This window comes from Phocoena phocoena, chromosome 6 (genome assembly GCF_963924675.1).
Source record: "Phocoena phocoena chromosome 6, mPhoPho1.1, whole genome shotgun sequence".
NCBI classification, from domain to species: domain Eukaryota; kingdom Metazoa; phylum Chordata; class Mammalia; order Artiodactyla; family Phocoenidae; genus Phocoena; species Phocoena phocoena.
The window spans coordinates 35,505,743-35,533,264 of NC_089224.1; the positions used below are offsets into that span (position 1 = coordinate 35,505,743).

The window sequence follows — 27,522 nt, forward strand, 5'->3', positions numbered from 1 at the left end:
TGTGATGTATAGAACAGAACTTCTCTACTGGTGCGCCAATTATGGGTGTGACTCTAAGAATTTAAAAAGATTATCATTAAAAACTTAATCAGAAATGACATAGCTATTTCACCATGAAACCTAATGTCAAAAAGGTAATATTCACAGAAACATGGTCAAGTTTCTCATGAAAAATTTAAAAATATTTTATTTGGATATTTAGCCAGAATCAATGTTATTTTCTCAAATGGTCTATTTAAAATTTTTATCACATATAATTATAAAGAAAATATAATGATTTTTTTAAACCAAGTTCCTCATAGACCTTAAGGTGACCCCAGTATGATCTGCATATATAATTTTATCTTTGTGCCATGACATCAAAAAGTTGGGAAGCAGTAGGAGTTACTAACTTACCTAAAAAAGAGAAATAAAATATCATTAGAAAATATCTAGGGACTTCCCTGGTGGCACAGTGGTTAAGAATCCACCTGCCAATGCAGGGGACACGGGTTCGAGCCCTGGTCTGGGAAGATTCCACATGCCGTGGAGCAACTAAGCCCGTGCACCACAACTACTGAGCCTGCGCTCTAGAGCCTGTGAGCCACAACTACTGAGCCCATGTGCCACAACTACTGAAGCCCGTGCGCCTAGAGCCTGTGCTCTGCAACAAGAGAAGCCACTGCAATGAGAAGCCCATGCACCGCAACAAAGAGTAGCCCCTGCTCACTACAACTAGAGAAAAGCCCGCACGCAGCAATGAAGACCCAATGCAGCCATAAATAAATAAACAAATTAATTAAAAAAAAAGAAAATATTCAACAGGAGTGTATAGGTTGTATTCCCCCAGAAGCATACACAAGGCAAGGATTTGAGTGCAATTAGTTTGTTTAGGAGATGATAGCAGGAAGCATCAATAGCGGAGTGGAGAAGTGAGACAGGGATGGGAGAGAAGTAGTACTGGCGGGTTAATGCACAGGTTACCCCTCTAGACAACTGGGGCTGGAGAGCCTCTGGGAGACAGAGTAGTGTATGCTTCAAAGTTGTTTCGCCCCAGGGGTGTGGAAACAAGTTTACCCATTCACTTCTTTACATCATTTTCACTACTGCTCCCAGGAGTGTAAATCCCATCCCTTCTGGCCTGTATGCAGTCAGAGAAGGCTCTTGGGGCCAGAGGAAGCCTTCAGGCAGAGTCGTAGGTACTTGCAGTGAGAAGTTTTTGGATATGTGAAAGATGCAACTACATGTATAGCTCACTAGGTTTTGGTCCTATCCCCACTAAGTGACTTTTGTTATTTGCCATCTGACCTAGGTTGGCCTACAGAGAAGAATATGTCTTGTCTTATCCAGTTGCTACTGCCTCCAAAATAGCTCTTAAATCAGTCCACTTCTGTATTCTTGTCCAGGCTGCCAACATCCTTTGTGCTACATCAGTAAACTCCTAACTGCTCTCAGCCTTTCTGTTCTCATCCTCCCTTTCAATCCGTTCTTCTTCACAGCAGCCACAGTGATCTTCATAAAATGAGAATCAAATAATGTCACTCCCTGGCTAACTCTTTAGGGTTTTTTCATTGACTATAGGATGAGCTTACATACAGTTCCTGAATGGTTTACTATCTGACCCTCGCTCATATATCACCGTTTTCCTCTTACAAACTACTCTTGAGCTCCATTGGATTTCTGCCATGCCTGAAAGAATATGCTAAAAGCCCTACTGTAGGGCTTTTGTACATGCCCTTTCCTCAGTCTAGATTATAGACCTAGAATATTCTTCTACCAAGTCTTGTCTGTTTCATTTTCATCTTTCTGGACTCAGTTTAATTGTCCTTTCCTTAGATAGGTCTTTCCTGACACCCCTCCCCAACCCCTCCCACTCTACCCTCTCTCCTGCAACAAACAAACAAAAATTTCCTAGCTATATTTTCTCTCAGAACTCTGTATTTTTCCTTTTGAGAAAATCTCTGAACCAGACCACTGCAGCCTCCCCAGGTTGGTCCTCTGGCTCCAACAGGCTTACCCTTAGACCAGGAGTCTCAAAGTATCAAAGAAAGAAGGGCCTTTAAGGGACGGGACAGATTACGTAAATGAGTGGGTGGAGACAATGGCAACTAGAAAGCACTTGGCAGCCACTCCAGTTCCAGCTGTTTGTTGCCAGAATTTGCTGGATTTCTTGATATTTTTCCCAAGAGAACAAGAATCCTGATTTTCATGCAAGATTTTCTAATTTCTAACTGTTATAATTAAAAAAAAATTACCCCCCCGAGCAAAATAGCCAAAACAATCTTAGAAAAAGGAAAAAAAAAAACAACCAACAAAGTTGGAGGTCTCACACCTCCTGATTTAAAAAGTTATTACAAAGCTACAGTAATCAAAACAGGGTGGTACTGGACCAATGGAATAGAATAGAAAGCCCAGAAGTAAACCCTTGCATATGTAGTCAAATGATTTTCAACAAGTATTCCAAGACCATTCAATGGAGGCAAGACAGTGTTTTCAACAAATTGTGTTGGGAAAACTGGATATCCACATGCAAAAGGATGATGTTGGATGCTTACTTTATACCATATAAAAAAAAAACTCAAAATGGATCAAAGACCTAAATGTGAGACCTAAAACTGTAACACATAGGGGAAAAGCGTCCAATGATTTCTTGGATATGATACCAAAAGCATAGGCAGCGAGAGTAAATATAGATAAATTGGACTACATCAAAATTAAAAACTTCTGGGGCTTCTCTGGTGGTGCAGTGGTTAAGAATTTGCCTGCCAATGCAGGGGACACGGGTTCGAGCCCTGGTCTGGGAGGATCCCACATGCCGTGGAGCAACTAAGCCTGTGCGCCAGAACTACTGAGACTGCCTTCTAGAGCCTGTGCTGCACAAGAGAAGCCACCGCAATGAGAAGCCTGCACACTGCAACGAAGACCCGATGCAGCCAAAAAAATAATAATAAAAAATAAAAAACTTCTGTGCAGGGCACAGTTGACAGAGTGAAAAGGCAACCTATGAAATGGGAAAAAATATTTGCAAGTCATATATCTGATAAGGGGTTAATATCCAGAAGATTAAAAGAACTTCTACAATGCAACAATAAAATAACATGATTAAAAAATGGGTAAAGGACTTGAATAGATATTTCTCTGAAGAAGATATACAAATGGCCAAAAAACATATGGAAAGATGCTCAACATCGCTAATCATTAGAGAAATGCACATCAAAGCCACAGTGAGATATCACCTTACCTCACACCCATTAGGATGACTGCTATTAAAAGAAAAAAAACCCAAATAAGAAAATAACAAATGTTGGCAAGAATGTGGAGAAATTGGAACCCTTGTACACTGCTGGTGGGAATGTAAAATGGTGCAGCCGCTATGGAAAACAGTAGGTGGTCCCTTAAAATATTAAAAACAGAATTATGAATCAGCAATCCCAAGTTTGGGTATATATACAAAATAATTGAAGGCAGGATCTCAAAGAGATACTTGTACAACGATGTTCACAGCAGCATTATTCATGATAGCCAAAAGGTGGAAGCAGAGGAATAGTGTGGTGTATACATGCAATGGAATGTTTTTCAGCCTTGAAAAGGAGAGAGGTTTTGACACTTACAAGTGAATTAACCTTGAGGACATTATGCTAAGTGAAATAAGCCAGTCACAAAAAGACAAATACTGTATGATTTCACTTACATGAGGTATCTGAAGTGGTCAAACTCATTGTAACTTAAAGTAGAATGGTGGTTGCCAGGGATTGGGGGCAGGGAAATGGGGAGTTGTTTGAGTTTTGGTTTTGCAAGATTAAAAAGTTCTGGGAGGCTTCCCTGGTGGTGCAGTGGTTAAGAATCCGCCTGCCAGTACAGGGGACACGGGTTCGAGCCCTGGTCCGGGAAGATCCCACATGCCGCGGAGCAACTAAGCCCGTGCGCCACAACTGCTGAGCCCGAGTGCCTAGAGCCCGTGCTCTGCAAAAAGGGAAGGCACCGCAATAAGAAGCCCGTGCACTGCAACGAAGAGTAGCCCCCACTCGCGGCAACTAGAGAAAGCCCGTGCGCTGCAACGAAGACCCAACGCAGCCAAAAAAAAAAAAAAAAAGTTTTGGAGATAGATTTTACTACAATGTGAATATTCTTAACACTACTGAACTATACACTTAAAAACAGTTAAGACGGTAAGTTTTATGTTATTTGTATTTTGCCACAATTAAAAATTGAAAAAAAAATTTTATTTGAAAAAAACAAACCAAACAAAAAAACTCCAAAACTCTGAGTATACTAACAAAACACATTTATCACAGTGTGTGGTTTGAAGCCTTTGCCTTCCATCAGTGAATTTCAAATCTAAGCATGTACAATATTAGGATAACCTGGTGGGCTTGTTAAACATATTGCTGGGCCTCGCCCCCCAGAGTTTCTGAATCAGTAAGCCTGGGGTGAGGACTGAGAATTTGCATTTCTAACAAGTTCCCAAGTGTTTTGAGGCTACTCCTACTGATCTAAGGATTATATTTTGAGGGCTACTGCATTAGATAATACCACAGGCTTATTCTCTATTAATCTCTATATATGTGTTTGTGATAAATCTTTGGTTTTGGAGTCCTTGAAAATTTTGTGCCTGCCATGCCCCGAAGCCGTGCATTATGCCATGTGATCCTGCTTCTTGGGCTGGTAGTATGCTATAGAGAAATGGCTAGACCTAATAGGCTGGACATTTTTGCACAATATATGTTGAATGAATAATCCAATTAGAATAATCCAATCCAGTTTTTTTTTTTTTTTTTTTTTTTTTTTTGCGGTACGCGGGCCTCTCACCGCTGTGGCCTCTCCCGTTGCGGAGCACAGGCTCCGGACGCGCAGGCTCAGTGGCCATGGCTTACGGGCCCAGCCGCTCCGCGGCATGTGGGATCTTCCCGAACCGCGGCACGAACCCGTGTCCCCTGCATCGGCAGGCGGACTCTCAACCACTGCGCCACCACGGAAGCCCTCCAATCCAGTTTTGAACGCAAGACACAACATAGGCAGGTCAGGTTGAAGTAGAGGCTAAGAGAAGCTTAATTCTGAGGAAATAACTGGTCAGGTCACCAAAGTAGACTTCTATTTACCTCGAGCAATGTGAACCACATTCCACTGCCATGAGGCCTGTGTGGCTGCTGAGAAGCTTCCTGTGCTCCTCCACTTACTGGTGTGACCCTAATATAAACCTGCATCTTCTCTGCTAACAACTGCCAAGTCTCCCTTCCGTGTTTCCTGGAAGATCCTCCCACTCTGTTTTTATAGCTCTGATATCGCCATCATACCATTGAGTCTCTGATTTTCTTTGGAAGGAAACAATATTCCAAATGAGAGAGGAGTTTTTCCATCTGCCAGAATGCCTTCGAATAATTGCAATATATGACTCTTAGGGAACATCTTGGAATTGCAGTAAAAATCGGTAAACACATCTCATTCCAACATCCTGCTTCTCCCCTCCCTGACTGCCCCTCAGCCAGTTCATTTAGTGAAGACAGCATTTAAAAAATCTTAGCAGGTTTCTCCGCTAAGGTTTCTCCCCTCCAGTCCTTTCTACCCCAGAATAGGAGAAAGCAGATTGTAGCTTTGAAAGGGGGCGGCCACAAGCAGCTACTGTCTACAGCGCAAAAGGTGGCCTTAAAAGTAGTGAGCTTTTCCTTATGAAGGAAGGCTGGACGGAGGAAGGTCAGAGGCTGGACGGCTGCCTAGAAACGGCCACCGAGAGGAGAGCAGCCTGAAGTCTCTCCCATTTCAGAAACTAAGAGGTGGTGACGGGGTAGCAGCTCTCGCATAGACAGATGCTGAGAAAGCTCGTCCTCTTTGGGATAACTGCCAAGATCCGAACTTGGACCGTGGCCCAATACAGGTCCAAGTGGGGCGGGCACTTCCGGATCCGGGCATCGGGCGAGATCCTGTCAGCAGGTAATCACTGGTTGCGCTCGAGTCTGTCTCGTGACGTCATCCCACAGCGCCGGAAGTGGAGGAGTAACGTGAGCTTGTCAGCCTCCGCCGTTTCTAGGTAAGGCGGTTATCGGCCTACTTCTTCTGCCTGCCGGGTTGAGAGCCGTGGGAGTGGGCCTCAGGCCGGGTCCGCTATCGCCTGTTAGGTGGTGTGCCCTGAATAACGCTCTCACGGATTCTTTCCCGGCAGGCGTTGCAGCATCCTCCGGCTCCAGGGCTCTAGGGCTCTGGGCTGCCCATTTCCCGTCTGCCGTGTTTTGGTGGCTCTCACGTTGGCCTCCGTCCCACTTCGTGTTCGTTCACCTGTGCCCCTGATACCTGTACCTAGCTTGGAACACAAGCAGAGGAAAGATTAGAGAATGGGCACTGTCCAACCCAAGGAGGCGGCGCAGCCTGTCAGGAAGGACATTGTTTTCTCCACAAACGCTCCATGAGAGGAACTTGAGGGCCCTTCACAGCGTCCTCAACAGGCCTTACAGGAAGGCCAGAAGAAGCAAGCCTTTTCTCATGCAGACCGGTGATAGCGGTTCAACAAAGCAAGGATATAATTTCTATGTGGAATTAATGTGGTCCAGGTTTGGAGCCTTTTGAGAATTTGATTTATATTGGGCGTCATTAGAACACTTGAGACAGGACTCTTCACATGGGAAGACACAACAGATTTGTGCCCTTTCACCTTAGTTGCACAGTGCTCTCGGATGATCTTTTTACATTTCCTTAGCTCCTGCTTTCATCCTACTTTCACTATTAACAAGAGTGATAGTAGTGTTGAATGCTTGTTTTTTGCCAGATACTGAACTTTTTCTTCTTAATTTAGCCCTTGTGACAACGCTGTGGTGTAGAGCACTAATTAATATCGTTTTACAGCTGAAGAAATAAAAGACTTAGCTTAAATAACTGGCCACAAGTCGCACAGTCCGTAGGTGGTGGAGGCAAGATTTGAACTTGAGCAGTTGGATTTCAGAGGCTTGGATGTTATTCACTATTTTATATTGATTTTCCTCAGCTGTTTATCAAGTTCCCAAACACCTTACTCTGTTGTGTACTATTTTAGGGAGAAAATTGAGGTCATCAGGTGGGCTTTCCCTCAAATTTCTGCCTCTGCCTTCCCTTCATACAGTCATCTAGCTTTACCCCTATCTTTACCTTTCCTTCAGTATCAGAGGATGAGCTGTCTCCTGATCAAAGCAATTTCCTTTATTTTTGCTTCTGACCTTTCTTTTATACTTTCACCTATGAGACCTTGTTTTCATTTGTCTTTTGTGCCCTTGTTTATGTCCCAGTTATGTATAAACAAGGTCAGGTTTCTCATATCCATGTGTGTGTCGTCCCCCTGCCCACCCCACGCTCCCAAGCCAGAAAGAAAGAAAAAGTTCCTAGTGATCCATCTTCCTTTGGCTCTCATGCAGTAACTCTCTTCCCCTCTCATCCAAACTTTTAAAAGAGTATTCTAAATTCTGTCTCCAACTCCACCTCCTATTCCTTTCTGCAGTCTAGTTTTCAGATCTGTCATTCCCCTGAAATTTTATCCTGTAGTCACTAGTGATTGATTATCAAACCAGATAGACATTCTTCAGTCATTACTGGATTCCTTTGCTGCTTTTGAAACTTGATGATACCTTTCACTGCCTACTCCTTTGCTTCTCAGGACAATACACTCAGCTGATTTATTCAACAAACATGTACTGTGATATAGAGATGAACAAGTCAAAGTGCCTCCTTCCTTTAAAGAGCTTACATTCTAGCTGTTTTTCCATGTGCCTCTCTCACCAGTCATTTCTCCTGTGGATAGTCTTCTTCCTCCTCTCCTAAAATGTTGGGTGTTTACAAGACTTGTGACTTTGGCCCATTGTTCTTTTCATTCTGTACACACTGCCTAGGTGAGTACATCAACTAGCTTGGTTTTAACTCCTTCCTGCATGCTCCCAAATCGAAGTGTCAGCTTAGATCTCCTCTGAGTTTCGTGCTCACCTCTGACTACCCTGGACAGCCCTGCCTGCGAGTCCCACAGACTGTTCAAATTCTGTCTTCTCTGAACTTACTCTTAGCACATCCATCACTAAATCTTGTTGATTTTGCCCCCTAAATATTTCTCAAATCTGTGCTCTTTTTTCCATCTCTATTATTGTCTTACTTTGGACCTTATCTTCTTTGATCTGAAATATGATGGCCTTCTAACTGGTATCCCCCACTCTAGTCCTGTATCCGACGTTATCAGTTCTCCACACAACCTACCCTCCTCCCCCAAATGATCTTTGAAAACACATCTGACTGAGTCAAAGTCCTGCTAATAATATTTAAGGGGATCTGTCCATTCATACAATCTTTTCTCTCATTCAGCAAATATTTATTGTTTACTAAATTGCAAAATCCATTAGAGCTTCTAACGTTTGAACTTTGCAGCTGGTCACCCAGGGCTCTGCTTCATCTGGACCAGCCTGCGTCTCCGTCCTCTTTTTTTGCCTCATACTTAGTTTGCAGCAGCCCTGAACTGCTTCTTCATGTGCACTGTGCTTTCTTTGTGCACTGCCCTTGCTGTTCCCTTTGACTGGAATCTTCTCTCTGATTCCTTTCTCTTCTTCCTGCTCCTCACCTAATTAGGCTGCCCACTTTCACCTAATTAACCCAGTTAATGTATAGGTCTCATTTTAGGCCCACCTCTTATTGGAAACCTTCCTTGACACCTCCTTTCTCCAAGTCTAGGTTGGATACTCCAGCTTTGTGCTCCGACAACACCCTTTGCATAGACCAATCATTATACTTTCCACATTTGTTACAGTTGTTTTTGAGTCTCTCTCCTCCACAAGACTCTGAGCCTTTTGAAGGCAGATATGATAGATAATACCTGCATCATACAATACAAGTGAGATGTGTTACCTCCTTATTCCCAGCACCAGGGTGGCATAAGGTACATGGTAGACATGCAGTAATTTTGATTGAATGATCAAATGACTGAAGACAAAAAGTACATGATGTAGTGATTACGAACCCATTCTCAGGAGTTCCCTGGTGGTCTAGCGACTAGGATTCTGGCCTTTCACTGCCGTGTCCCGGGTTCAATCCCTGTTCGGGGAACTGAGATCCTGCAAGCCATGCAGTGTGGTCAAAAAAACCCAAAACAAGACAACAACAGCAACAAAATAACCCGTTCCCTGGAATAATTCAAATCCTATCTCTGGCACACATTGGCTGTGTGACTTGAACGTGTTACTTTTCTTCTCTAAGACTTAAATTTTCCTTAGAATGAGAGTTGTGAAGATTAAATGAGATGATGTAAGTAAGACATTTAGCAAGTGCCTAGCACATGGTATGCACTTGATAAAAGTATGCTGAAGACCAGCAGATCCAGAAGTACAAGACCAGACCTAGCCTAGGCCAGTGACTTCCAGAGATCCTTCCTCCGAGTTTCCTGAATGGATGCAGTCTGTTTACAAGGAGATTATAATCTCATTTGGCCAGTGGGATTACATCCATATTTCATTTTCAGAGAAGGTAAATCCGACCACACGCAATAACAAGATGTAGAGAAGAGAAGAGGAGATGTAGAGGAGAGAAGGCTCTGTGAAGGCCTCAGGGAGGAGGTGGGACTTGGAGGTTGGGAAGAATGTTTTGTTTTTTTAGGAGGAAGGAAAGAATATAATTCAGTACCAGGAGAGCATATTCATAATGACTTACTTGGGAGACCTGATGTAGTACGTTATACCTGAAGGATGTATGTGAGGGGAAGGAAGGAGAGAGAGGGATGGGTAAATGGGACTAGTTTTATGAAAAGAAGTGGGAGGTGAAATAAGTAACCTCTGTGGGGTTAAAGTATGAGAGTCTCAATTTCAAGCCTGAGGGATTTGGGATTGATCAGGGCAGTGCTGGACATTATGGTAGCCCTCAGCCACGTGTAGCTATCGTAACTTTAAGGTAAATTTTAAAAAAGCTAAGTAAGAAATTTAGTTCCTCTGTTGCACCAGCTACATTTCAGTTGCTTGATTGTCACATGGTGGCTGCGTTAGTGTTTAGAACACGTATATCATTGCAGAACATTCTTCTGGACAGCGTGTTCCAGGTTACCAGATTTCTGGCCTTGTGCGGCCCATCAGATCACTTGGGTCCCTTAAGAAATAATCAGAATTTCTTTCTGACCAGTCCCTACAACTCTGGAGTAAAAAGTGTGGGGCTGAAAAATAGAGAATTAGGATTTACCCACATAAATGTGGAGATGGGGTTGCTCAGAGAGAGTAGCAAAGCACCCCACTTAAGAGGAGCTAGAGGAGGGAAGAGAGAAGGAAGGGAGGAGAACCTGGATAGGATTATTATCTGGTCATTCACTTGCAAATATTTATTATATTCTTGCTGTATGCTAGGTATTAAGTGCTATGGGTATAGTGGAAGGAAAAATGGCCTTGACTTCTGCTGTCATAGAGCTTGCAGTTTATGGAGTTTTACTGGATGAGTTATATTAAAGATTCAGGAACATCCATCCTTATGTGCTCCCCATATTCTAAAATGCTTCATTCCTAGAAGTTGGAATTGGAGGCTGAAATGGGCGAAGATATTGCTTAAGGTTAGTTACATAAGCATCCTGTAGTCACTGCTTCAGTTTCTCAAGGTGTAGTAAATAGAAACATTATAACTTCAGAACTTTAGAGGGAATGAAGCATGTGAATGTATGTTTGTGTGGGGCAGGAGGGGTAGGTCCTATTATCCTGCAAAAGTCAGCCATGCTCTCAGCTGTCCTCTGGATTCCCTCCTGTCCCTGCTATCCAACTGTTCTCTCTTCAGGCTTCTTTATTACTACTGTGAGTAGTCAGTCACCAGTTGACTTATTTCCCAATGCTTAATGAAGACATACTTCATTTCTCAGTCCATGACCTGCTCATTCATCAGTTTCCAGCAAGAGCAAACATGCCCCTCTGAACACATAGCGTTTAGAAGTGGGACTTGCCTGTAGCACCATCATCACTTGAGGCTCTGGGTTTAGGATTTTAGATTTACAGCTGACTCTTCATGCTCTTGCATCAGCTCCCTCACGAAGGAGTTGCCTTTTAGACCTAACTCTGGCCCACATTTAATTTATTAAATGACTCATCTCTGACTCTAGATTTCTCCACTCCAGCCTGCCTATACACAGCATCATTTCACCTCACTCTGCAGCTCAGACCCTGGCAGTTGTCTCCTATGGATTGTTAAATCTCAACTTTTTGGCCTAGTGTTCTTTCAACACCTTTGCCTTCTTTGGGTGACTCTCTGGGGCAGCTCCTCTGGGTTGGCCAACTAAGGTCTGCTGCTCACCCCTCACCCATGGCTTGTCATTGCTGAAATCTGTACCGTCACTTGTGCTTTTTGAAGTGGAATGTCCACTCCCACTCCTTTTCTTTCTTATCAGTCCCCTTGGCTCTTGGCTTTTTCTACTGGGCAGTTTCCAAAGCCTTTCCTGACTGATCCTATTTCTGTGACTGCACGTCTTCAGCACTCATTTGCTCACTCTGCTTTGCGTTATTCTGTCTTTGCAGATGATAGTGAAACTCTGATTTTGAAAAATCTGGTTTTTTTCTCTCCCCTTTGGATACAAAGCTTGTGCAGAGCGGCTGATTGAGTGTTGCCTTGCCTGCAAGGAGTGTTTCGCAAGGAGAGGGTATTAGAGGCTTGAACGTTAGTAGGCTTCTGGAGTCTAGGGAGGTGTCCCAAAGATCTAGTCTGTCCCTCCCACAGTTCCCTGTTCTGCCCCTAGGTGATCTCATCCTCTCTTTTTACCCTAACTTCTGTGACATGTTGATGCCTCTCATATATATACATTCAGTTAAGGACAAATACTTCCTTTTTGTGTCAGAACTGGTCATAATTCTTAGAACTTTAACAACCTTGTGGCATTTACCTTTATAAGCCCCTGATTCTTTCTCTCCCCTGAAACACTTTCAGTTTTACTCGAAACTGTGTCTCCTGAATTGCAATTCCCAAGACTCCAAATAATGCACTTTATAGTCTCAAAAAATACACACACACACACACACACACACACACACATATATATATATATACCTTCAGTCCCTTCCCCTCCTTGAGCTTCATACCCGTATATCCTAGTGTGACTCTAGGATCTTCTGCAGGCAACTTAATCTAATTGCGTTTCAATCTGAAATCATCTCTTCTTCACTTATCATTTATCACTAAATTATGTCTCCAGTGTATTCCTCATTTTGGGTAATGAGTATTTCCAAATTAGAAACCTTCACTCCCTTGTCATTCCCCAGATGCAGTCAGCAATAAGTCTACCTTCACAATTTCTCCTGGCTCTTTTTCCTCTCCATCCTCTTTCTTCAGGCCTCGTCCCTCTCCCGAATTTCTTCTCTTTCTCTTCTACTGATACCCTACATGACCATAAAAGTTGTTTTACAAAAGAGTATCAGACCCTCCAGTAGTGTTGTGCAGGTTGTGTATTGCACAAAGGTGCTGCATTCACACTTTAGAAATTGTAGGTTTGTATATTTATGATGACTATCTTCTGGCAGATGGCAGTAAAATGTGTTGTTCTAACATCAGTATGTTTTGACAGTTAAGGAATGGAAACCTTGATGCCTATGGAGAACATCCTCTGTTCTTATGTCCTTAGCTCTCTGCCAGGCAAGCTTCTCACCCTTTAAAACTGAGTGTGAATATCCCTTCCTCGTGAAGCCTTTTTTGATGCTCCCTGCAAGAGTTAGTCTTTCTTTCCCTGGGCTAAGGCCATATTTGGCTACTCCCTTCTCATAGTAGATATTACATTATGTTGTAATAATTGATATATGAGTCTGCCCCATTATACTCCAGGTCCCTGAAGGCTAGGGACAATGTTTCATCATTCTTTGATCCTCAGCAGGTAGCTTAATGTCCAGCACATAGAGTATATCAATAAACATAACAAATATTTGATTACATAGCATGACTGAGGCACAGAAGTAAATACTTTACCCATATTGTTTTATTTAATCCTCACAACACCTTCATGAGTCCTGTCATTATCACATTTTACAGGTGAGGAAATTGAGACTAGGGAGGTGAAGTCACTTGCCTCAAGATGAACAGCTGGTAAATGGCATGTGTGGTGGTGCTGGGGTGTGGTCCTGGAGGACCTGTGCTAGTTTTTCCAGCGATTCTCTTGTGTTTTGTCTCTCAGACTAATGATGCGGGTGTGCTGGTTGGTGAGACAGGACAATCGGCACCAGCGAATCAAACTTCCACATTTGGAAGCAGTCATGGTTGGACGCAGCCCCGAGACCAAGATCACTGACAAGAAATGTTCTCGACAGCAAGGTAACTGGTCATAGGATTGTGGAGATTACCGTGTTTGGTTCCCTCAGATGGTGATGTAATCAAAGATGTACATTTCCTGGATGCTACTGATGGAAAACCTTTTGTGTGCCATAAACAAAACTCAGGAACTGAGCTCTTTTAGCCAGTGCTAGGGCCCCATGCACTCCTGACTCCACCCTCTGAAAGTGGTTAATATTCAGTGTTGGGAGCAGGCAGGTTCTATCCTGTACTATGGGTTGGTGGAACTGAGTTCTGCACTCTGCTTTGCCCAGGGAGATTCCTCTTTGGGCAGTGAGACAATTGAATTCTGGGATTTCCAGTTTGGAACCATGTCTGAGAAGTGATGGGATGGTTTCGTCCTTTACATTTTGCCACACACAGAGGGTGGTATCTTTAAAAGACTATGACATCTAGCTCTTGAAATGTCTTTCGTGGGATTTAATGAAATGAAAGTCCTTAGGAAAAATCTTTACCATGTACTTCATTTTTTACCTGTAAACTCCAGACATGCTCACTGCTACCAGGCCTCCCCCTGCAGTGTGTTTGCCATGGTTCCTAAGGCTTGGAGTCTGCAGCACTGATTATGGTTTTTTCCACATGAGTTAATCTAAATGGGAGAAAGAAAAATGCCATGCTTGAGCTGGCTAAGCCAAACATACAGAAGCAGACACTGCTTCTTGCTCTCTGTCTGCCTTGTCACAGCAGCAGCTGTAGGGATGTATATGTCAGCCTGTCCAGAAGCTTTTTGTTCACGTATCTGAACACAAGTATTTAGTGTTACTTCTTCCCACACATGCTCAGACTGTTCTGTCCCTGCAATCCTTTTTCTAGAATATTCTTTCTACTCCTCCTACCCAAGGCCAGCTGAACTTCAGTTTTCCAGGAATGTATCTTTTACCTTTTTCTCTGTTGAAGGCATCTGATGGTTTCATACAATAGTGGAAGTCTTGATTTAATCCTGAGATATAAGAGCTTGTGAGAGAAATGGGTCCCCTTTCCTGACTGCAGAGTCTGTGATCCTGAGTGGGCCAAGGGCTCTGGAATAGGGAGACTTGTGGGGATTCAGTGTAGCTGCCTTATAAAGATATTAGAAGTAGCTAAGGGAGTATGTACACTGTTGGGCATTTTATGGAAGGACCTGGAGCCCTAGCCACCTGAATAATGGATGATTTTGCTCTTAGGCCTTTGAGGAAACCCTTGTCACATTGCCTCCTGGAGTGAGGCTTCATTGTCTTGTAGGGAGAACAGGAGCAAGTGCCTGGTTCTTCATGGCATTTGGGTTTAACTTTTTTCAATCTCTTTCAGTACAGTTGAAAGCGGAGTGTAACAAAGGATATGTCAAGGTAAAGCAGGTATGTCTATTTGTAACTTGGATTTCCATGTTATACTTGATGATTTTCTTACACTGTTGACTTTAGAATGTCTGTGCCAGCCAATAAAGGGTTCTCTGTCACGTGTGGAAGTGGCAGAGTAACGGAAGTGAATATTAAGCACAGTGCCTGGCACATAGTAAGTGGTGAACATAGGAGTAGCTATATTGCTAATGGTGTTATTGCTATTATTATAATTATTTTCTGATTATTCCATAGGTAGGGGTCAATCCCACCAGCATTGACTCACTCATAATTGGGAAAGACCAAGAGGTGAAGCTGCAGCCTGGCCAGGTCCTCCACCTGGTGAATGAACTTTATCCATATATCATAGAGTTTGAGGAAGAGACAAAGAACCCTGGCCTGGAAACACACAGGAAGAGAAAGAGGTCAGGCAACAGTGATTCTGTAGAAAGGGCTGCTGCCCAGGAAGCTGAGCCCAGTACAAGACTAGAACCTGGAAGCAACCCTAGCCAGTGCTCTGTGCCCCCAAAGAAGGAGAAAGATGCATCCACCAAAAAGGTGAGGGTAGTGTGCTTGATAGATGATGTGGAGATTAAATGAGGTGTAATGACTACTTAATTGTTTTGTACGCAGTAAAGCCCAGACATGCCTAAGGGGTTATTAACCATGATGAAAGAGTCACTTGTTTGTGTCACCAGTCACTTGGGTGAATATCCCTTTATGTACTTTTCTCTTGAATTTCTGAGGTAAGCCCCTTGAAGGTAGGGTGATAATGGCAGTGTGCTTAACACTGAGCTGCTAAAATGGGTCAGTGTATATCTATAGAAGGTTAAGATTGGAACATCCTTCATAGATCATGTGATTCACATCCTGATGTCAAAGTGGAAACTTAGGCTGTAGATGGAGTGGGAGAGGGCAAAGAAGATGCACTTCACACTCTGGTGTTTCCAGCCTCTGTCTAGACATGCAGCTCTGAATATGGGAAGAAAATGGGGATGGCTTATGGTTCATAAAGGAAAAGATTGAGGTAAAGAGATATAGTTTAATTCTTAAAGACTGACCTTATTTCCAAGTTTGGTTGGACTCTGCTGACGTCCAGTATTAACTACTGACAAATTTAACTATCGCATTTGTGATTTACATTGCCCCTTTTTGCTCTAGGAATCATTGGGCCACTGGAGTCAAGGCTTGAAGATTTCAATGGAGGACCCCAAAATGCAGGTCAGAATAAAATTTTGGCATTGAAATACATTTCACATTTTAAATGATCACTTCACAGAGTTCATAACTACAAATGAAATCAAAGGAGATTAGTCCTTCTGAGTGAGATTCGTTTTACTGGGCTATTTTGTGAGATCAAGTGGCTTTTCTCATTGTCAGTAAGTTAGCAACTGGAGTTCTTTGGAGAGAAGCCAAGTTTTTCAAATGAATATCCCTTCTGCCTTGTTCCTCCTAAACTTCTGGGTACTATTATTATAAGGGAAGTTGTGTTAACCTTAGTGTGGTCTCTTTCAACAGAGTGTCAGATAATGTATAGTGACTGTAGTTACTGGGCTGCCCTGGGATTAATAGTCAGGCATCATCCTGGGAGGAGTCTGAGTTCTTAAATTACATCCTGGGGTGACAAGGGGCAATCTGATAGGGCTTCTTGGAACACACTTGCATGTGTCATGTGGTCTGCTGTGTTAGAGTGAGAATAGTGCATTTGAGTTCATGCCTGCAGGGGTTTTACATCTGATCCTCAGGAACTATGTGCCTCTTCTGTGTGTTCTGTGTAGTGTGGTGACTGAAAACGCAGACTGGAGTCAACTAGATCTGTGTTGGAATTCTAGACTTCCCACTTAGTACTGATAACTATGTGACCTGGCGCAAGACACTCAACTTATCTGAGTCTCTGTGCTTTCATTGGTCAAAATTGGGATACTAAGACCTTCTGCACAAGATTGTGGTGGGAATTAAGTGAGTTAATGAATGTGACTATCTGGCACACACAAGATGGGCTGTAGATGTCCGTTTCCTTCTCTTGTGCCCCTCTGCTAGGTTTACAAAGATGAGCAGGTGGTGGTGATTAAGGATAAATACCCCAAGGCTCGTCACCACTGGCTGGTCTTACCATGGGCCTCCATTTCCAGTCTGAAGGCTGTGACCGGAGAACACCTTGAGCTCCTCAGACACATGCACACTGTGGGGGAAAAAGTGATTGCAGACTTCGCTGGGTCTAGCAAACTCCGCTTCCGATTGGGCTACCATGCCATTCCCAGCATGAGGTAAGCCTTGTGGGGAGTGCTGGTGTGTCCTGGTTCTATCTAGGTGGACAGATGGATTCAGCCTGGGTCCGCTGACTGTGCTTATAGCCCTGAGGTCCAGGGGAGTAGGGTGGGGTGTTTCCAAGGCAGGTGGGCTGAAACTTCAACCCTCCTGCCTGACTTGCTCGTAAGCCTTGAGTTCCTACTTCTGCTTATAATTCGATAACTTTCAGTTCTTTGTTCTTCTCAAAGTGTAAACTCTGAGAGCCTAACATATGAACTAGATGAAGCAGCTTCATTGCCTTCGGGTGAAGAACTGTGGTCAGTGGCTTTTATCAGATTTTTCAGAAGCATCTATAACCCCTAAATGATTAGGAACCATTGCTTTGAAGGAGGCAAGCATCACTGAATTCTTTCATGACAGCCTAGTAGATCTAAGATTTAAAATAAAATGAGAAAAAAGTGTAGAGCCTGTTTTCCTTTGGCTCATACCCAGAAGGATTCAGAAATTAATGACTGATTCTTTTCAAGGAGTGAAAGCAAGGCAGATCTCCAATTCTTTTGAGCTAAGCAACAAGATAAGCAGAGTGATTGGGTTTCTGAGTCTTTATCTTAGGCTGTTTTTTTTTTTTGGTGGTAAAATATACATAACATAAAATTTACTATTTTAACTATTTTTAAGTGTACAGTTCAATGGCATTAAGTACATTCACATTGTTGTGCAACCATCACCACCATCTATTTCTAGAACTTTTTTCATCTTCCTGAATTACCTCTCATTCCTTCCTCCCCCTAGCCCTTGGCAACCACGATTCTACTTTCTGTTTCTATGAATTTGACTTCCCTAGGTACCTCGTATAAGTGGAATTATACAGTATCTGTTGTTTTGTGGCTGGATTATTTCACTTAGGATAATGTCTTCAAGGTTCATCCATATTGTAGCATGTGTCAGAATTTCTTTTGGTTATTTTATTTAACCACCTAACAGTCTTCACATTTTATTAGGTGGGTAATTATGACTTAGATTACTGGTTACTTTAACGAGTGAAATTTTTGTGCCATATTTTTTCCCTATCAATACTCTTTATTTTAAATTGAGGCATAACTTACATATAATAAAATGCACAATAAGATCTATAGTTTGATCAGTCTTGATGTATATGCCATGTAACTTATCACTGTGATCAAGATACAGAACGTTTCTATCATCTCCCAGGAAGTTCCCTTGTGCTCCTTTCTTGCAGTCCTCCCCTCAATTCCCACGTGTTGTTCTCCTTTCTTTCAGCATAGATTAGTTTTGTCTGTTCTAGAACTTCATATAAGTGGAATCATACAATGTATACTCTTTTTCTGTCTTTTTTTGGTCAGCATAATGGATTTTGAGATTCATGCATGTTGTTGTGTATATCATGGATATACTTCATCTTTTTGCTCTTGTATAAATACCCAGAAGTGGAATTGCTAGGTCACAGTGTGGAAGTTATGTTGTATCTCATTAAAAAAATATTTTTTAATTGTTAAAACCTTATTCAAAAATTTAGGGCAAAAAGTCACCCATAATCCTATTTCCCTAATACTGCAGAGCTCATGACTAACAGCCCTTGATCACAAAGCCCTTTTCACGTAGTAATCATGGTGTCCATACCCTTTTTTTAAAAAAATTTTTAATTGGGGTGCTTCCCTGGTGGTGCAGTGGTTGAGAGTCCGTCTGCCGATGCAGGGGACACGGGTTTGTGCCCCGGTCCGGGAGGATCCCACATGCCGCAGAGCGGCTAGGCCCGTGAGCCATGGCTGCTGAGCCTGCGCGTCCAGGGCCTGTGCTCTGCAATGGGAGAGGCCACAACAGTGAGAGGCCCCTGTACCGCAAAAAAAAAAAAAAGAAAAAAAAATTTTAATTGGGGTGTAGTTGCTTTACAATGCTGTGTCAGTTTCCGCTGTACAACGAAGTGAATCAATTATATGTATACATATATCCTCTCCCTCTTGGACCTCCCTTCCCCCGCCCCCATCCCACCCATTGAGATCACCACAGAGCACCAAGCTAAGCTCGCTGTGCTATACAGCAGGCTCCCACTAGTTATCTGTTTTACACATGGTAGTGTATATATGTCAATCCTAATCTCCCAATTCATCCCACCCCCTGCTTCCCACCCTGTGTCCACACGTCTGTTTTCTGCATCTGCTATTGTGCTAAGGAGAATGCTAAAGGCACGAGCTGTGACTGGTGTGGGTGGGAAGCAAAATGACCAGTAAGTAAAGTTTCCAGTTACATATCCTTTTATGATCACTCTTTTTTTTGCGGTACGCGGGCCTCTCACCGCTGTGGCCTCTCCCATTGCGGAGCACAGGCTCCGGACACGCAGGCTCAGCGGCCATGGCTCATGGGCCCAGCTGCTCTGCGGCACGTGGGATCCTCCTGGACTGGGGCACAAACCCGTGTCCCCTGCATCGGCAGGTGGACTCTCAACCACTGCACCACCAGGGAAGCCCTATGATCACTCTTTATGATATCATTTTGAATAAATTAAAGATAGGAAGGAAAAGGTAATAAATTAAATATTTTTTCTATTGTAAAAGTAATATATTTTCAATTTAGAAAATATAAAACTGGAAGTATGAAGTAGAACAAAGATCTTCCATAATATCACCACTAATTAAACTCTAGACCTTATTCGAATTTCAGCCATTTTTCTTTCCATTTTTTTTCTGCTCCAGGATCCCACATTGCATTTATTTGTTGTCTCTCCTTAGTCTCCCTGATGTGTGACAGTTCCTCCTCCTTTTCTGGTTTTCATGACCTTGACACTTTTGATGAGTACTGGCTAGTTGTTTTACGGGATGTCTCTCAATTTGAGTTTGTCTGGTGTTTTTTCATGACTAGATTAAGGTTATCAATATACCACAGAAATGATGTGTGTCCTTCTCAGTGCATCATATCAGGAGTGCATGATGTTGAGATGGTTTGTTGCTCATGATATTCACCTTGATCACTTCGTTCAGGTGGTGTCTGCCAGGTTTCTTTACTCAGAGTTACTGTTTTTCCCTTGTAATTGATGAATATCTTGGGGAGAGATGTTTAAGACTATGCTACTATATATTTTCTCCTCAAACTTTTGCCCAGTGATTTTAGCATCTATTGGTGGATCTTGCCTGCAACAGTTATTATTATGGTGTTTACCTAATGGTAATTTTATGTTTCCCTCATTCCTTCTAATTTGTTAATTGGAATTACTCTGTGTGGAAGAACTGTCCCTTCTCCCCCATTATGTATTTATTCAATACACGTATGGACTCATGGATATTTATTTTAGTCTATAGGATTTAATTTAATCTATCTCTGTTTATTGCTCAAATTGTTCCAGCTTTGGTCATTGGAAATTCCTTTAGATTGGCTCCTGTATCACTTTGACATGCCCCAAACATTTTTTGAGCTCTTCCTTATTTTCTGGCTCCTTATTTTTTGGAACAAGATGTTCCAGGCTTATCTTATATTTTTCCTGTTCTAGCCCTGGAATGAACCACTTTTCCAAAGAGCCCTAGTTCTTTTTAGTGGATAATGACATTTATAAGCCAAGACTAGGGCACGAGGTTTCTGTAGAGAGAAGTGGTTGGTTCCAGAGTGTCTTTGCTTCTAGGTCCTCTTAGCAGATGAAGCCAGGAAATACATGCATGAATCCTTACCCACACAGATACATGCACCTCTCTGTTTATTTCTCTGTTTACCTACCTGTACATGTGTATGGAAAGCCATGAGCTCATGCTGATACTTCTGATTCCAGTCCAACTCCACAGGTTCATCCTTGTCTTCCTGTTTCCTTTTTTGTGACTTCTTTCTCCAACAGTGAGAAATTTGGCTCTCTTTAGCTGCAATTAGTTCACTTATTTGTTCAGTCCTAGTATACACATAAAATAGTTGCAGAATTGCTAATCCGCACACAGGTGAGAAAGACATTTTACTCACTAGAGTACAGGCTTTGTATAACGTTCTTTTTATCTTTACAGAATCCAGTCAAAATACTGCTTTCCAAGCTTAACTAGGTAGTTATTTTCTTCCTGACCCCCTTCAGTGTGGTTCCCTTTTTATTTGTAATACAGTTAGGTTTATTTGTTACTGCTTATATTCCATTTTTTTTTTTTTTTTGCGGTATGTGGGCCTCTCACTGCTGTGGCCTCTCCTGCTATGGAGCACAGGCTGCGGACACGCAGGCTCAGCAGCCATGGCTCACGGGCCCAGCCGCTCCGCGGCACGTGGGATCCTCCCGGACCGGGACACGAACCCGTGTCCCCCGCATCAGCAGGCAGACTCTCAACCACTGCGCCACCAGGGAAGCCCTTATATTCCATTTTAAATTCCCACACGGCACTGGTTGGTTTTGATGATTTGTTGGGAGAATGTGAAATATTACTGATTCTAAGAGTCAAAGCTATACAAAAAGTCATCCTACTTGGTTTAACAAATCCAAAAGCAAACTCTTTGTTTTCTTCCTCAAACCTGCTTTTCCTGAAGCTTCTTCATCTTAGCAAGTGGCACCTCCCCAAACCTACATCCAATCCATTAGTTGGTCCCATTGGTTCTATTCCAGAATATATTCAAAATTGGATTGCTTCTTGTCATCTCAACTGCTATAGCTCCTGTCTAAAACATGATTATTTCTGGCCTGGACTGCTGTAGCAGCCTCCTAACTGGTCTCTCTGTATCCATCCTTACCCTTTCTACAGTCCTTTCTCCACACAGTAGCCAGAGTGATCTTATCAAGTGTCAATCAGATAACAGGACTCCCCTGCTTAAAATCCTTCAGTGGTTCCCCAGTGTAATCAGAATAAAATGCAAACCCTCTGCCAACCTATAAGACCCTTTATGATCTGGCTTCTACCTAGTCCCTGCTCCTTGTTTCCAGCCATTCCAGCCATATTTCCTTTCTGCTCCTTGGTTGCACCAAGCCCTTTTTCAGGGCCTTCACACTTGGTCTCCCCACTCCCTGAAACACTCTTTCAGATCTTTGCTTTCATTACTGCTTTCTCAGCTCAAATCACTGCCTGGGAGAGGCCTTCCCTGTACACCCTAGCTACTTAAAGAGGCAGCCTCTACCCTCAGGCACTCTCTCTCCCATTTCCCTGTTTTATTTTTTTCTTAGCAATGTTAACATTTTGAATTTTCCTTGTTTATCTGTTTACTTATTTATTATTTTTCTCCCCTCTTTAGAATATAATTTCTGTAAGGGCATAGGCCTTTCCCGTTTTGTTCACTGCTAAATTCCCAGTGCTAGTACAGTGCTTGGCCTGAGTAGGTACTTAATGAGCCGTAAATAGTCTTTTTAAAAAATTTTTTAAATTAGGATATAGTTGCTTCACAATGTTGTGCTAGTTTCTGCTGTACAGTGAAGTGAATCAGCCATATGTATACACATATCCCCTCCCTTCTGGTTTTCCCTCCCCTCTAGGTTACCTCAGAGCATCGAGCAGAGTTCCCTGCGCTATACAGCAGGCTCTCATTGGTTATATATTCCATACATAGCAGTGTACACATGTCAATCCCAATCTCCCAATTCATCCCATCCCCTTTGCCCTCTCAGTGTCCATGCATTTATTCTCTACGTCTGTGTCTCTGTTTCTGCTTTGCAAATAAGATCATCTATACCATTTTTTTAGATTCCTCATATATGCATTAATATATATTGGGTTTTCTCCTTCTGACTTACTTCACTCCGTGTGACAGTCTCTAGGTCCATCCATGTCTCTACAAATGACCCCATTTCGTTCCTTTTAATGGCTGAGTAATATTCCACTGTGTATATGTACCACATCTTCTTTATCCATTCATCTGTCAATGGACATTTAGGTTGCTTTATTTTTTTTAATATCTTTATTGGGGTATAATTGCTTTACAATGGTGTGTTAGTTTCTGCTTTATAACAAAGTGAATCAGTTATACATATACATATGTTCCCATATGTCTTCCCTCTTGCATCTCCCTCCCTCCCACTCTCCCTATCCCACCCCTCCAGGCTGTCACAAAGCACCGAGCTAATATCCCTGTGCCATGTGGCTGCTTCCCACTAGCTATCTACCTTACTACATTTGTTAGTGTGTGTATGTCCATGACTCTCTCTCCCTGTCAAAGCTCACCCTTCCCCCTCCCCATATCCTCAAGTCCGTTCTCCAGTAGGTCTGCGTCTTTATTCCTGTCTTACCCCTAGGTTCTTCATGACATTTTTTTTTCTTAAATTCCATATATATGTGTTAGCATACGGTATTTGTCTTTTTCTTTCTGACTTACTTCACTCTGTATGACAGACTCTAGGTCTATCCATCTCATTACAAATAGCTCAATTTCGTTTCTTTTTAAGGCTGAGTAATATTCCATTGTATATATGTGCCTCATCTTCTTTTTTTTTTTTTTTTTTTTTTTCACATCTTCTTTATCCATTCATCCGTTGATGGACACTTAGGTTGTTTCCATCTCCGGGCTATTGTAAATAGAGCTGCAATGCTTTAAATAGTCTTAAGTGAATGAATGAATGAGTGGAGTTAAATGGAAACACTATCAATATTTTACATACCCATACTTTTTGTCATTTTGATTAAGCTAGGTTTAATGGTCAATCTTTGTTTCCTCTCAACTAGCCATGTACACCTTCATGTGATCAGCCAGGATTTTGATTCTCCTTGCCTTAAAAACAAAAAACACTGGAATTCTTTCAATACCGAATACTTCCTCGAATCACAAGGTAAACAGTGTTCTTTGGTTTTTACACTTGTTTCATTTTCTCAGTTGTTCTTTTTTTTAATTTACTTTTGGCTCTGTTGGGTCTTAGTTGCTGTGCATGGGCTTTCTCTAGTTGGGGTGAGAGGGGACTACTATTTGTTGCAGTGTGCAGGCTTCTCATTGCGGTGGCTTCTCTTGTTGCAGAGCACGGGCTCTAGGCGCATGGGCTTCAGTAGTTGTGGCACGTGGGCTCAGTAGTTGTGGCTTGCAGGCTCTAGAGTGCAGGCTCAGTAGTTGTGGCTTGCAGGCTCTAGAGTGCAGGCTCAGTAGTTGTGGTGCACGGGCTTAGTTGCTTGGCAGCATGTGGGATCTTACCCGATCAGGGATCGAACCCCTGCATTGGCAGGTGGATTCTTAACCACTGCCCCATCAGGGCCCTTCTCAGTTGTTCTTATACTTGATTCATTTGTTTCCCAAAATAACCTGGCTTCAAAAACCCATGTACAACTTTGTGTTGCCTGTACAGAGAGCCCCATTAAAAGAAACTGGGTTATTTGGATTGTAGTAGGATTGCCACTTTGCTGTGAGCAGCCTTCTTGGGGGACTTAGAATGCTGTCATGTCAGGGTCTAAAAATGATTGTTTATTTTAACAATGGGGGACTTCAGAAGTTGTCCTGAGAATTATTGGAGTTCGTGGATCTGAAAGCTCTAAACAGTTATTTCTTTCTTCTGCCAGCAGCTAGGGGGCTGCCTTCCGTCAAGAGTGGTTTCTTAACAGGGGAAGGCTGTGTATACAGAAGGAAGCATTTCCCAGTGTGTATACTGTGGAACTTCATCATGCTGGGATGTTAATGATGACAGCTCCCATTGACCAAGGGCTAACTAGGGGTAAAGCCCTGTGATAATTAGCCTTTGACATAGTAACATGGATTGCTTAGAGTGTATCATGAAGGAATGTAACCATCTCAGAAACAAGTTGCTCAGATTTAGAACCTGACTGAGCCCATTTTCCCAATAGTGAATGTAACCTCAAGTTTACTAGCTTTAAGGATACCTGGCATATTTGGGAGTCAGATTTTGTTCCTTCCTTCCTTCCTTCTTTCCTTCCTCTCTCCCTCCCTCCCCCCTCCTCCCTCCTCTTTCTTTTTTTCCTTCCTTCCTTCCTCCCTCCTTCCCTCCCTCCCTCCCTCCCTTCCTCCCTCCCTTCCTTCCTTCCTCTTTTTTTTTGTATCTGGACTCTAAACTCTATTTCCTTGCTTGCAGCTGTGATTGAGATGGTACAAGAGGCTGGCAGAGTGACTGTCCAAGATGGGATGTGTGAGCTCTTGAAGCTGCCCCTCCATTGTCATGAGTGCCAGCAGCTGCTGCCTTCCATTCCTCAGCTGAAAGTGCATCTCAGGAAGCACTGGCCAAAGTGATTCTGTGGAGCCTGAACTTCTGCAGCAGGTGTGGCTGATTGTTTAGACCAAATTCCTGACACCTGTTTTGGATTGTGTGTGAACTTTTATTTCTTGAATTAAAACATGCAATTTTTTTTTTCAAAGCTTGTTCTATTCCTGAGTGGCCACAATATGGGGTGACTTGAATAGTTCAGGAATTAGGAATTAGGGTTTGTCATGGATGTGTTCTCTGGTGAGGGTGGCTGAGATAGACCTGGCCCACCATCTCCAGGAGCCACATCAGGTCTGACTAATGGGAGCAAAGCCATGTTCAAACTGATCAAACACAGGATATAGAGGCAGAGGGCTGCTTATATATTTCTGTTTCTTACATTTATCCTTCCTCCTCAGAGGCAGGTGGTACCCTTTCATCAGAGCAGCCAGAATGGTCTCTTATTTATCCCGAAGGCACTGATTGGTCTTGTTCTCTGATCTTAATCTGGTCTGTAATATTCTCTGTCTTTCCCTCCTTCATAGGGAGACTTAGTTTCTTCTGTCCCCTTCATTGCTTTCTATCCCAAACCACCCAAATGCTCCTTTTCCCAGGAAGTCTGTCTCATCAGTTCTGCATCACTCTGAGCAAACAGGCTAGGTGAGGGGGTAGAAGGATGGAGTTTTCTTCTAATATCAGGAGTTCCTGGATGGTATGGAAATACTCAGCCATATGTTCATCACAGTTCAACTGTCAAGTCTTCTTGGTGTCTTGCTCAGATCTGTTGTCTGAAAATAAAGTTCATTTGTTTGGGGTCTCTCTTAGGTAATTGAAAACTATCAGGAGTTCAGCTAATAGTCACAAAGTCAGCTCTGATGCACAAAAAGATAGTTGTTGAATGAAAAGTTGCACAGAGCCCCATTGCTTCACCTTTCCCTCAGCACAAATATGGATGGAACAGTTGGATTAAGTTACTTTTTGGATAACATCAAAACTAAAGGTGAAGGGAAGTCTAAAACATTATTTTTGATCAGTTGTTGATCTATTTGGCAGTGTGACATTTTTTGCTCTTGTTTGTAAAAAAAGAAAAGAGCATCTTAACAATAACTTCTTTCTGAAGAGAGAAAAACCTCAGTCCACAGAGACCACATTTGACCTGTGTCTTTCACAAATAAACAAGATGCCACAGTGGTTTTTTTGTGAGCATGGGTATAGTCATAATTAGTAGTAATTAGTGATTATAGCAGCCAACGCTTGTCCAGCTCCTTCGTTTCTGGTATTATGTTAAGTACTCTATCCAAATGATCTCATTTACTTCTTACTCTATGTAACTCTGGGGTAGCTACTATTGTTATGCCCCTTTAAAGGATGAAGATCTAAGAATCTGTAAAAGATCCTGGGCTCCAAAGTTGGTCTTGGTTCTGGTGCATTGAACTCAATATTTTCCCTCTCAGCTGAACAGTAAAATGCAGTACTAACCAGCAGAGGTCGTAGACCTGCAGGGGCCTTGGGCCTCTGCTGACCAAAAGTGTCCATGGCTTTCGTTGATTTCTCTGAGACTGGTCATTTCCTTTAAAGCCCCTTTGTCCACCATTTTTCGTCTCTGTCCTCTGTTCCTTCTGCATTCCAGGAATGTAGTCCTTACTAGCCCAGCTTATCCATAAATAGTTCCTTATCCAATAATAGTTCCTTCTGTCTGGCTCAACTCTGGACCTTTGAGCCTGCCCAATTGTCTGCTTCCTCTCCTGCCGTGGTTGCCTCCTCACCCTGTGGCCCATGGCCTTCTCCCTCGACCCTGTGGAGGGGATGTGGCTTCATAGCTTTTCCTTTGGTGTTATCACTATGACTCTTTCTAGAATCATGGGCTTGTTGGTTAAGAACAGACTCTGGATTCAGATATGGGTTCCAATCCTGGCTCAGGTACTCAGAGCTGAGGGATCTTAGGCAAGTTACTTATTTTCCCTGAACTTCAGGGTTATAAGCATTAAATAGAATAATCCATGTAAAAGATTTAGCATAGTGTCTGGCACAGAGAAGGGCTCGATAAATGGTAACTGGAAGCTCTGCTTTTATTTTGGTGGGGGGAATGGTGGGGATTGGGAAAGAGGGTTCACTTGATCTATCCCCTTCTCCACATCTGATGCCTTAGAACCCAGAGAAACTCTCTTTCTAAAGGTATACTCCATGGACTCCTGAGACCAGAATTACTAGTTTCCTTTTAAAAAATATAAATACCTGGGTTCTACCCCAGAACTATTGAATCGCAATCCCCTGGATCTAGGAATCAGCACTATATAACAAACATTCAGGATGATCTTTATTCATACTAAAATTTGAGAACCAGAGTATAAATCAGCCCTTGGCTTCAAAACACCTTGCATATCTGAAGCTTCCAGATTAGGCTGTGTCTTGCCAGGGCACATACTGTATTTTCTGGTTGGCTTTCTGGGCCAGTTATGGGTCTTCCTTCCCTTTGCAGGGTCAATGTTATTTCAGGATCCAGGAAGACCTTGGGCATTAGATGAGGGAGAGTGACTGGCTATAGCCACCAGCCCTTCCTTTCTGCAGGGGTTGGAGGGAGGCCCTCTGGCCCCAGGTTCTTAGGAGCCAAGTTGAGCTGATGACTGCTCCTCTTCA

The 27,522-nt window shown here is 42.7% G+C and overlaps 1 protein-coding gene across 5 annotated transcripts; it reads left to right on the forward strand.

Annotated features, from left to right (window-relative positions):
• Nucleotides 1–5,963: 5,963 nt before the first annotated feature.
• Nucleotides 5,964–25,053, forward strand: APTX (aprataxin). 5 transcript variants are annotated; one of them, XM_065878519.1, is made up of 8 exons: nt 5,964–6,068; nt 13,091–13,227; nt 14,533–14,579; nt 14,817–15,119; nt 15,723–15,782; nt 16,602–16,828; nt 23,432–23,535; nt 24,778–25,053. In XM_065878519.1, exons 2-8 carry the CDS (start codon nt 13,095–13,097, stop codon nt 24,930–24,932), a joined length of 1,029 nt encoding a protein of 342 aa, XP_065734591.1. In that variant the 5' UTR covers nt 5,964–6,068; nt 13,091–13,094; the 3' UTR covers nt 24,933–25,053. The 5 variants fall into 5 exon arrangements, with proteins under 5 accessions (XP_065734591.1, XP_065734590.1, XP_065734589.1 ...); XM_065878518.1 differs by having other exon boundaries at nt 5,967–6,004; XM_065878517.1 differs by having other exon boundaries at nt 5,977–6,521.
• The last annotated feature ends 2,469 nt before the right edge of the window (nt 25,054–27,522 follow it).